The sequence below is a fragment of the Plecotus auritus genome (genome assembly GCF_963455305.1).
Source record: "Plecotus auritus genome assembly, chromosome: 3".
In the NCBI taxonomy this organism is placed as follows: Eukaryota; Metazoa; Chordata; class Mammalia; order Chiroptera; family Vespertilionidae; genus Plecotus; species Plecotus auritus.
In genome coordinates, this window is record NC_137772.1 from 184,850,410 (window position 1) to 184,863,285 (window position 12,876).

A 12,876-nucleotide genomic window follows, 5' to 3' on the forward strand; every position below is an offset into this window, starting at 1 on the left:
CCAATTTGGGGGAACATTATATATAAACAGCACATTTTTATTTGAGGCTGTTTTCTAAATCACCATTATGTGGCATTGATCTATGACCTCCAGTGCCAATGTCACCATTTTAATGACTAAAATTTTATAATACACTAAAGGCCTGGTGCATGAAATTCATGCACTGGGGGTGGGGGTCCTCTCAGCCCATCCTGCACCCTTTTCGATCTGGGACCCCTCGGGGGATGTCCGACTGCCAGCAGTTGGACATCCCTCTCACAATCCGGGACCACTGGCTCCTAACTGCTCACCTGCCTGATCGCCCCCAACTTCCCCCCCTGCCGGTGTAGTTGCTCCCAATTCCCCCCCGCCCCACCAGCCTGGTCACCCTTAGTGCCCCCTCGCCAGTCTGGTTGCCACTTACTGCACCCCCTGCCAGCATGGTCGCCCACAACTGCCCCCTCCCCACTAGCCTGGTCACCCTTCACTGCCCCCCCGCTGGTCTGGTTGCCCCCAACTGCCCCCCTGCCTGTCTGGTCGACCCACTCAGCCTGCTGCTCAGTTGTTTGTTCGCCCCTCACTAACCACCCTGCTGGCCTGGTTGCCCCACACAGCCTGTTCAGTCGTCCGTTTGGTTGTTTCGGATGCAATGGTCACTTAGCCTTTTATATATAGAGATTGTATTATCTGTTAGAGTTGGACCATATAAATTATCCTATTTTTTTTCAAAATTCATGAATATTAGTTATTTAGTTAATTTTCTCAAAACTCTATACCAGCATATCTTGTTCCAAAAAATACTATTATTATTTCTCTTAAGGGTTCATATAGATCAATTTTCATTTTTTTAAAGATTAGTCATTTTACCAAAAAATATTTTTACGTGTTCAACTCTTTCATACCTCTCAGTAGAGTTTCCTTTCATCCTGTAAACGTTTTACTTTACTCTTATGTGATTTACGTTGTTGTTACTTTTGCAAATGGGCTCTTTCTTTCCCGACATATTATTTTCAATTGAAATAAGTGTCTTCAATATTTAAACTGGATACATATTGCTTCAAGGTTTTTGAGAAGCACACAGCTCCTATTAATGTGTCCATTTAATCAGAAGACCAGATCAACTCTGTAAGTTCCCTGATTAAAGACAGTGGCAATGTCACTCCATACAAAGCACATCCAGCCAAAATGCAGAGTTCTATTTCTACTTTGTTCTCCCAAAACAATACTGGGCAAGTAGATCTCCCTGGAACAGATGACTGGGCATTTTCAAGTGTGAAAAGCTAAAAGGATCAGGCATAACTGGGACATCAATGTTCCAGACAGATTTTAACTTCAGTCTGGCTGTTATTGGAATTATAGGTATTCAAACATTGATTCATTTTTTTTAACATTGATTCACTTTCATAAACACTTTTCATTGCCTTTGTTTTTAAAATCATAGTTAAACTTTGGGTTCTACTTTACTTAGAACTCTGCTCTCCAAGGACAAACTTATTTTTAATGATAATTCATTTCACTGTATCTGCAGTATTTGGACCTAAAATCTCTAATACTTTGTAACTTTTACTTAGAGGGAGACATGCAATCACAGAATTTTAGAGCTAAAAAAATATTTACATTTATCTTTTAGAACATTTTTATTAACCATAGGGAAGAATCAGGGGAATAATTCAGGGAAGGTTTTTTTTAAAGAAAACATTGCCACTTCTATTTCCCCATGACCTTAATTCCCTACTCCCAAATGACAGTCACTGTTTAGTGAGATGCTGTGTGTCATTACTCAGATGTTAGTACAAAAAATAAGTGTGTGGACAGATTTCTCAACCACTTTTCTTGGGATTATATAGCAAAAAAATTGTTAAAAAGTAAGACATAGGGGCTGACTGATTTTCATCCAGGTACTTACTGGCAGATCTGGGTGTCTTGACTCCTCACTCCGTTAACTATATCACGCTCATATTCAGTAACTTTAGAAAACATGGTTAACTAGACTCAGAGCTATCTGAGGCTGTTCTGGTACCTCCTGCTTCTCACAAACACATGCCATGAAAAAAAATAAACTGCCGCCTCCTCCAAGCTCCTAGAACACTGCTCGTAAAGCTAGGAGAGCTCACCAATGCTCATGTAGAACAACTGGTTTCATGCAGGCCTTTATTCCCCCCGCTGGATTATGGGATCCATGACAGAGGGTACTAAAATGCATTCATTTTTGTCTTCCTGATGCCTAACACAGCTCCTTCCACATCCTTATTTTGATCAAATAAATATTCCTAGAATCAAATTCAACCTATTATATTGCTATATTCATGAAACATATTAAGGTTTAAGAACAAATGCTTTAAATATATCATAGACAATTACATGATAAAGTTCAGGTGAAATTCAATTTGTAAAGGAGATCTCTCTGCAGGCTATAGTCTAATTAATTCATGACATTTTTCAAAGTATATTAAGTCACATGAAATCATTTCCATTAATGACCTTTTCTGCTCTCTTCCTTTCACAAAAGCATTAACCCTAATCATTCTTTACTTCTTTACTCCTACATCTTTTATAAAGAACCAATTTATATTATATTAAACTTCCCAACCACCTTAATTCCATCAATACCTTTGCCTTGCATAATATAAACAGAATTTAGCTCTTCTCTTTTCACACTTAGTATGATTATTGATTGTATTAATTATATATATTATCATAAATGTGCATAGATATGTAACTACCTAAAAATGGGAAGAAACAATGCACACGGAACCCCTTCAGAGGTTATCTGAGGAGAGCTACAAAAGCAAGCAAAGGCAATAGAAGACGACGTTCATGCTGTGCCACATGTGTCTTCATGGGCCAAACTTTTTGAAATGGGGCCGGAAAAGAAAGACAAGCAGCTGGGAGGAGAGATAGAGAAAACAGCAGCCATAGCTCCTGACATGGCTCCTGAGGCTCAGCTGTGTATCTGGCTCTTCAGTTCTCTTTCTGGTTGGGCAAACCTGAGTGGCTTTATGTTACTAGTAATCAAAAGAACCTGTCCAAGCCAGGGGCGGATAGCACACTCACAGTTGATCATTGTAGTTAAAAGCATACTTATCCTAGCGGGAATGGCACATCTCTCTACTCCTGCATCCCTACTGTCATCTTACCACATAACTTCTCTAACCACATAACTTCCAACTAAAAGAGTAAACAGAACATAGAAAACTTTCACTAAAAATGCCTCCCATTTACCCAAACTTCATATCCTGATTAACAGTATAAAGGCAGAAAATCTATATTGTACCTACCCTGTTTAAAGATAGCAGGACCAGTTTGTGAATATCATTTTTGAAACACTGATTTGTAACCATTTTTAGCTTGTGTTGATATTCAGTATCTTCTGTGAATTCTTCTGGCATGCCTAAAGGCAAAAATACATACATAGATACATACATATACACATACTTTTCTCTTAAAGATTTAAACTGAACAGATCATCACTTGCTAGGAATGATCATAATTAACAATATACATGTTGTACATTTTCCTAATACATATTTTTTTTACCAAGGGGGTGGGGGGGAAACCCTAGCCTCACTTAGGAATTTATAAAAGTAGTTCATCCTTGAATATAAAATAAATACAGTGAGTGTCAATGTTTACTGAATTTAAAGGAGCAAGAAGTTATTTTGGTGGAGGAATTTTCTATGAAAACAATCTCTATTTTGTATGAATAGGCTGTACTCATACAAGGAGCTAGAAGAATTTTTGTGTAACAATGGACAACTTGAGAAAAGTTCAAATTTATTTGGACTACAAAAAAAATGGTCAGATGTAAAATGTTGGCAAAAAGAGCAGTTGAAATAATGGTGAAAAAAATAAAGATTTGCATTTTAGTGCTATGCTGGGAAAAAGCATATAGTTTTCTGAAAAATTCCCTAAGGCTGTATATTGTTATTTAAAGGAAACATATGCCTTATTAAGCTACGTTGTAGCTAAACTATCCAAAACTGTTAGAAAAAATCTGAAGTTACAAAAATGATTATGCAATAGAATATTAAGTAAAATTATTATGAATAAATGAGGTTTCCAAAACCTGAGACTATAAAAATATTAATAACCAATTATTTATCTTTCACTTTAAAAATTGTATTAACACAAATTATAAATTGGCTATACATAGCTTTTCATTTTCTAGCAAAAATATGAATGTCCACTATCAGTAACTATGGTATCATGAAATTTTCCTACATGCAGGGAATACCACAGTGGATAAGCCAGGCTGGATTCTCAGACTCCTGGAATTTGCAGCCCTCTTTTTTTTTTTTTTTTTTTTTTTTTTTTTTTTTTGCTATTGTTTTATTAAGGTATCATCTGCATATGGGCAAGCAAATACATTTTTACTTAATTCAGTTTATTTGTCTTAACATTCATCCACAATATTTGTCCTTCCAGCATCAGAGTTCTTTTAGCTATTTGAATACAGCTTCTCTCTCTCTTTTTTCTGCTTAAATACCATATGATCTTATTTATATGTGGAATCCAATGAAAAAATAGGACCAGAGGCATGGGTACATGGAACAGATTGACAGATCTCAGAGGCTGGGGGCTAGGGGAGAACTGGAAGAGAGTAACCAAAGAACATATATGCACACATGCATAGCCCATGAACACAGACAATATGGTGAAGGCCGGGGGGGGGGGGGCGGGGGGCGGGCAGTGGACTGGGTAGAGGGGGTAAAGGGGAGTGAAAATGGGAGAAATCTGTAATAGTGTCAATAACAAAATCAGTCCTTATTTTAAAATGTATTCAAATAGGGGCTTACATTCGCTATAGCTGTAGGATCTTGGGAAAGTCACTTAAACTCTGTGTCTCCCTTTCAGGGACCAAGACCCCATTAACCTCTGAGGCTGCCCATTACATCACAAGCAGATGTGACAAGAAAAAGCAGGCCTGTTGAGTAGTAAAAACTCCATGCCACATGTAACAAGTCTTATTAGACATCTCTCTTTTATTAAGACCAAATGAACATTTCCATAAATTTCATCTCTGGACTTTGTTACATCACTGAGGTTCTACTATCCAGAACATATCTAATTTCCTTTCCACATAATAGCCCTTTAAACTGTATGGACAGCAAAGTTAATAAGGGCAGCATCCATAATTTAATCATCTCCAGACCCCCAAGGGTTCCAAGCAAAGTGCTTTAGATATAACTGCTGTTCGATACACTTTAGTTGCACAAATGGGTATTTAAAAGTGCCTACTCAAGAGTTAGGCTGCAGTTGAATATCTGGCTCCATGATATATGCTGTGACCTTATCTGCAACTTTGACTCAGTGTCATCATCTGTAAAATGGCAACAACAACAAAAAGTAGCAACTGCTTGATGGGTTGCTGCAAGAATTTAAAATGTTTATATGCATAAAGCACTTCCAATAATACCTGACACATTGTTATGTATTAATGAGGGGACTTTAACATAGTTTTTTTGTATCCTCCTGAGTCATCTCTTCTCCAAATTAAACAGATTCAGCCCCTCTTACTGTTCTTATGGCTGTGGTTTTATACTACAAGTCACTTTCTTCTATGCACTTTTCAATTTGCCTATGCCCCTTCTTAAATAATTTTATGTTATTTCCACTACAACTGACATGAGTCAAGAAAGAATAAGCCAAATGATATTTCATTAAAATAGCTGGGTCTTTATTATTTTTTAAAGCAACTGGCTCAATCATTTCAATAAGTTAATGGTATTTTAAAAAGGGAGGAATTGAACAATACTAGTTTGAAGGAAATTTAAGAGCCATAACACCAGAGGATATATGTGGTCTTAAATTGGATGCTGAATTATACAAACTTGCCGAATGAACATCTATGTTTCAATTAAGGAAGTATTAATATGGTATAGTTAATAAATGAGTGCATGTACATGCAGATATCTTAAAAGCACCTCAACTTAACTATAGAACTATATAACAAATCAGAACTATATTTAACCTCAAAACTACTGGGGTACTAATGCCACAGTTACTAACTGATATACAGTGTAGACTGGTATGATAGGTTATAGTATTGTACAGTAAGGTATGGTATAGCATGGTGTGGTAGAGTGTCAATATGATATGGTAAAGAGTAAAGTAGATGATTAAGCCTTAGAGTAAAGTAGATGATTAAGCCTTTACCTAATAGAGAAATGTATTCATACACTGACATACTTAGAAAATGTGGCAATTAATATAGTTTCTACACATGAAATATAATCCTAAAGTCATAAAATTATTTTCAGGGGCACCTGTTTAATACATCTAAACATCATTGTAAAAAAAATCATTCAATTTATCATTTAAATGTACCATTTAATATATCTAAATTATTACTGACTATCAATATTGCTTCAGGGTCAATCTAAGAACAGTAAAAGAAATGAAAAATTATATTTGAAACTTGTTTTTGACCTAAAGAGTATGATTTTATTAACTAATAGATTAATAGATCTGGTTCTAAATACCTTTTGATTATCTTTAAAACTCAAATCTACCTTCAAAAAAATAAGGCTGACACCTTTAGGATAATCAAAAGAGTTTTGTTTTTTGTTTTTGTTTTGTTTGTTTTTTCTAATCTCCAACAAAATTGAAAGAAAAACTCAGTAATATTTTTGAGCAAAATTATCTCTGTTAAATTATATCTCAAAAGTTGACTGACAACTATGAATGAGACATCATGATTCAATTCAAACATACAGCATCTCCCCAAAAAATGTATACACACTTAACAGCTGATAGATAGCTCAATTGGCGTTTCTTTCTTTTCAGGTTTAACCAGGGGTGGGCAAACTTTTTGACTCGAAGGCCACAATGGGTTCTTAAACTGCACCGGAGGGCCGGAACAAAAGCATGGATGGAGTGTTTGTGTGAACTAATATAAATTCAAAGTAAAGGAGCGGAGGGGAGAGCAAGAGAACCGGATAGAACAGTCGGATCCGGCCCGCGGGCCGTAGTTTGCCCACGGCTGGAACCCATTGGAATTAATAATTACTCGAAGTATATATACATTTTTGGGATACCCTATATTTATTGAATAGCTATTTTTGGTCAAGGTACCAGGGGATTAAAAATAAATGATAGACTAAAACGCTGTCCTAGAAAATACTTATACTCTATTATTGAGTATACGCTTATACTCAGAAATATAAAATATCTATATCATGACAGGTAATGGCAGGTTTAGGAGGATTTCATTTTAAAAGAAAAAACAAAAAACTGGGCTTCCAAAACATTGGAAGTTTTACAGAACCCAGAAAAGTAACATCCCTTATATCAGTGATCAGAAAGCCATGCCAAATGCTTCTCCTATGTTTCCATCCTCTCCCCCATCACTGGGCCCCACCATGTCTCACCTGATATCATCACCTCCCACCCTACATCCCTGTAAGCAGGCTCTCCCTGTGCCGCTCGCCCTGTACACCACGGTGCTGCTGTTATAACCTGCAGATCTGGTCACGACACAAGGTTCAACGCCTTTGGTAAGGTAGAACTGACTGCCACGAATGAAGCACAAGGTTCTCAGTGCTGCATTCAGGGCCCCACACTTGCAGGCCTGCGCCTGTCCTTCCACATTCACCCTCAGGCACTGCTCTCCTCTACCACAGACCATGTGGTGCACCTTCTCCTTCTGCTTGACATGTCCTTCCTGACCTTTCTACCAGGTCAGCCCTACTCACGCTTCCACCGCAACAGCACAGTCTCTGACCTACTCCTTTGAATACATTCTTTATGCCTCCATCAAGTATGATCATAGCCTTTAAACAGAGATCTGTAACAGCTCCTCTCCCACTGTCTGAAAACTCATTATTTACATGTCCATCTACCTCTGAGCTCCTAAAGTAGTACAATCACGCTTGCTTTTCCCCCTCACTTATCTTTCATACCCTGTAGCCATCACAATGTTTAGAACATGAGACACTTAATAAATATGTGTTGAATGAATGGAGGAGCAGATGTTTTGAATGGACTCTGAAGGACAAACAGGTCATAATAGATGTAAGTAGGAGGTAAAGCGGGGAGGACATGGGAGCTATCTAGGTTAATGAGTAAAAATCACATGGTTATGTTTGAGAAAGATTAATTCAGCAGCAGAGTAAAAGGTCTAAAAAAGCCAAGAGAAGAAGCGTGAAAGTTAGCTATTTTTATAGTTCAGACAAAAACAAAACAAAAATAACTTTGACTCAGTGATGCCAACAGAAATAGGAAAGACTTATTAGAGATGGATACTTTCCTTGGAAATTCTTACACTGTAATTATTTCTTGTGTACATAAATTACTGAACTTTCTTATTAAATTTCCTTCTACATTAATCTGTTCCACATCATTTTCCTTTCTTTGGGATTAGTGGAAAGAACTGCATTTGTTAGGCAGAAAATGGCCCTTTAATTTTTGCCTAGAAAGTTCATACTTGTAAAAAGACAAAAATCCATTTAAATTGCTATCTCTTCCCACAGTCAAGTATGTAACTTACCTGGAAGCATAAAATGTAAAATGGCTCGAAGTGCCTCCAGCTGCACTGACAATGATGTCCTGTGACTTTTCATAACTGTTATTATTTTGGGGGCCACTGCTGCCATTACATCCAGGGGAATGTTACTAGAGATACAAGATTGAGATGCTTATTAAAAATACAAACCGATTTCATCGTACAAGCACCAATTTGAAACAAGTGCATGGAAACAGAACCAATACATTCTATCAGAAAAGGCTCTATGAAAATGCATTTGAATTCAGTAATATGAGCTCACATAATTTTAATTATTCTTTAATTAAACTTTAACCTCAAGAAGTTGAATTCACAGTCACCTGGGCATTCTTTTATTTCCTTTCAAATAATAACAACTCCCATATGAGCTCCACATGGGTTACTGGCAACAACCTTGAAAAGGAGATGTTATTGTCCCCATTTCCCAGATGAAGAACTTAAGCTGATAGAGGGTAAATATCAAGGTCCTATCACTAGAAGGTGACAGAGCCAGGGCTGGAAGGTAAACTCACCTGACCCCTGAGGTAAGGGCTCTTTACATCATACTGCATGCCTCTTCTAGAATAACAGCACCAGACTTCTTATATAGTTTTCTCATTAGTTTTATTTGCATTAAAGTTTTCATTTCTTTAAGGTATTTTAACTATTCTTTCTTAATTTTATTTTTTACCAAAGGCCTGATGCATGAAAATTCGTGCAAGAGTAGGCCTTCCTTCCCCAGCTGCTGGCACTGGCTTCCCTCTGGCACCCAGGACCCGGGCTACTTCCCTCCAGCCCTAGCTTCGTCAGGAAGGACGTCCGGAATGACGTCCGGAAGATGTCCAGTCTAATTAGCATATTACCCTTTTATTATTATAGATTTTAAATTACAGTTTCCATTCAATATTATTTTATATTAATAATCATAAACTTTACAAATAAAGTGGTCCCCTCAATATTTCAAATACCCACCTGGCCCCATACATAGTTATTATAATATTATTGACTATATTCCCTAAGCTGTACCTTACATCCCATGACTAGTTTGTAACTACCAATTTGTACTTTTTCATCACTTCATCTTTGTGCCCCAGTCCCCCAACACCCCTCCCCTCCGGCAGCCATCAGTCTGTTCTCTGTACCTATGAGTCTGTGTTTCGTTTGGTTGGTTTGTTCTTTAGATTTCACATATAAGTGAAATCATATGGTATCTGTCTTTCTCCCTCTGTCTTATTTCACTTAGCATAATAGCCTCTAGGTCCATCCATGGTGGCGCAGATGGTAAAATTTCATTCTTTTTTATGACTAAGTAGTATTCAATAAGAACCATGTCCTCACTTTGCATGGTTCCATGATCATTGAAATATAGTCCCTCTTTTCCACCTTAAAGTTCCCGTTTAAACACAACCCCTCTTTGTACCCGCCCCCCCACCCCCCCGCCTCATTTGGCAATCCCAGCTGTGTTCTTACCACTACGCCTCTTACACATCACTGCCATTGCATTATCACACAGTATGTGATTATCTGTTGACATATCAGTCTCCCCAACTACACAATGAGTTTTCAGCACAGGTGTGTTGTCAGTTAACTCTGAATCTCCAGGACTGGAACTGTATGCATGTTATATGTGAGAAAATAGCCAGAAACATGAATTGCCCAGAATCTACAAAATCTTAAACTATAGGTTAACTCCACTGTGTTTTCACCTCGTTTATAAAGATTCACACACTTCCAGGACCATAAAAATCACTATCTATGATAAACTTCATTTAAATATTCAAAAGCAACTTTTAAATAAGAGAAATTCAACTCAAAGATATGACATATATAAACACAAATAGAATAGCTGGGCTGAGGAAGAAAACAATGTAACCCTACTCCTTTTACATCTATAGATGTGCTATATACAATTCCTTATGCTGTATGCATTCCATTTATCCATATTTAATAACAGTATTATTATAATAACTGATTTATTGAGTGCTTATTATCCTAATAAAGGGAATTATCCTAATCCCTTTCTTTAAATTAATTCATTTAATTCTTACACTCTAAACATACAACTGATGAGGTTATTATTATACCTCTTTACTAATGAGGCACCTGAAATTTAGAGACGAAACAGTTGGCTCAGATTAGTAGGAAAACCAGGACACGAAATCAGTTTTTACTGCAACATCTGTGCCATGCAGTTTTCCTTTTCTGCATGACAGCATTCTATACAGCCTATTTTTGTTTGAAATTTACTCAGACTATGACCAAGTTACCTCACATTCTTTGGCATACATGTAAAAAGGCCCTGGGCATATCCCGTAGCCCCCATCACCACCCCCAGATCTGGTCTCTGCTGTGCCTCTAACCAGCCATCTCTGGACTTGGACTAGCTGTGAATAAAAGTTTCCCAGCTAAAGAATAAACAGGAAGAGAAGACAAAGTTAATTTAAATGAAGGGACATCCATAGAAGTTAGTTGTGAAAAATCAACAAATAGAAGCTATATCCTGATCTGAACTTTTTTACCTTTCATACACAATAATTTGAAAAACTATTTAAGGTTATGTGCTCTATAATTGCCACTTTGAAAAATGTACTGAACACCAAGCATGAAGCATAGATGCAAACCTTCAACATATTTCTAATATCTCTATTATCCCTTTCAATATTCAGATAAGTCTGTGAAATCTTGATATGATATTATATTACACAATGTTTCAGTTATCAAATGCCTTATTTTTCTTTTCATTCTTAGAAATATGCTTGAAATATTTATATTCTACCTGGTCCAATATTACATCTTCTGCTTAAGTTTATGAATCTATATTACCTTCCTTCGAAAAGATGATTCAGCATTTTGCAGCCACTTTCAGCTACTTCAGGGGAATGTAGCTGCCTCTGCATCAACTCCAGCACGTTCAGGTAGATTCCTTTTGACAACAGGATTTTTCTGAAATTAACTACAAGATTTTTTAAATGTTACTTGTAGAAATGAATACACACAGAATACTAAAGAGTCCCAAATCATAGGAAAGTATATATACAAGTCTATATGTAATTTATATTTCATTGACAACTTTACAATCATTAATGTTTGTTTCATTATAATATACTAGAGGCCCAGTGCACAAAATTCGTGCACAGCGTGAGGGAGGTCCCTCAGCCTGACCTGCACCCTCTCCAATCTGGGAGCCCTCGGGGGATGTCCAACTGGCAGGGAGCTGGCCTAAACTGGCAGTTGGTCATCCCTCTCGCAATCTGGGACCTCTGGCTCCTAACAGCTCACCTGCCTGTCTGCCCTAACCACTCTGCATGACAGCCTGATCCCGGTAACTGACCTGCCCTGCCGGCCTGATCCCCCTAACTGCCCTGCCCTGCTGGCCTGATCCTGGTAACTCCCCTCCCCTGCTGGCCTGGTCACCCCTAACTGCCCTCCCCTGCCAGCCTGGTCACCCCTATTAACTTTTTTTTATTATCTTATCCCCTTCACACATAATTGTACTTGACTTCCTTATTGGCTTCTCCCTCTCACACAATTTTTCTCTCTCCTTTATGTAACACTTTTTTCTACTGACTCATCATTTATAAACTTTTCTTTCCTCCTTATTTCCTACTTCTGTTCCATCATCCTTCTTCCCATCTTTCTCCTCCCTCTCTCCCCACATTCCTTCTTTCCTTTATCTTTACCCAGTCCCTCCCTCCCTTTTCCTTCCTTCCCACCTTAATTTTTTTCTTCACTTCCTCCCTTGGACCTGCTTTGCTCCCTCCCCCATTTCTTCCTTCTTCCCATTCTCCCTTTAAGCTCTACCAGCTCCCCTTTAAAACTTTTCTTCCTGCCCTAACCGGTGTGGCTCAGTGGATAGAGCGTCGGCCTGCGGACTGAAGGGTCCCCGGTTCGATTCCGGTCAAGGGCATGTACCTTGGTTGCGGGCACATCCCCAGTAGGGGGTGTGCAGGAGGCGGCTGATCGATGTTTCTCTCTCATCGATGTTTCTAGCTCTCTATCCCTCTCCCTTCCTCTCTGTAAAAAATAAATAAAATATATTTAAAAAAAATAAAAATAAAAAATAAAACTTTTCTTCCCTCCCTCTTTCTCTCTCATCCTACCTTTCCCATACATTCTTCTCTACTTACTTCCACCATTTTAATATATATCTACCTGCCTAATTATTCACTATCATTTATCTTTTTTTCTTTTCTGACTCCTACTTTTAAAATCTGTCCCCAGTACATAACTATACTTGATTTTCATTACAGCTCCCACAGTTCACTCATACATCCTCTTTCCGTCTTTAACTCTGCTCTCTACTGACTCCTTTATAAAGTTCTTCCCTCCCTCCTTCCCTTCTTAAAGCTTCCGTTGTGGGGGAGGGCATTAACCCCCAGCCCAGGGCTCAGTCCCAGCCAGGTGTTTGCCATCCC

The 12,876-nt window shown here is 37.9% G+C and overlaps 1 protein-coding gene across 2 annotated transcripts in view; it reads right to left on the reverse strand.

The window, feature by feature from the left end:
• LRRK2 (leucine rich repeat kinase 2) overlaps positions 1-12,876 on the reverse strand; it is a 151,883-nt gene that overhangs the window by 100,473 nt on the left and 38,534 nt on the right. For both annotated transcript variants that reach the window (XM_080663052.1, XM_080663053.1), the window contains exons 12-14: positions 11,285-11,414; positions 8,468-8,592; positions 3,258-3,370 (exon numbers count right to left, since the gene is read on the reverse strand). In XM_080663052.1, coding sequence (XP_080519178.1) covers positions 3,258-3,370; positions 8,468-8,592; positions 11,285-11,414 — 368 coding nt within the window. The remainder of the gene's footprint in view (positions 1-3,257; positions 3,371-8,467; positions 8,593-11,284; positions 11,415-12,876) is intronic.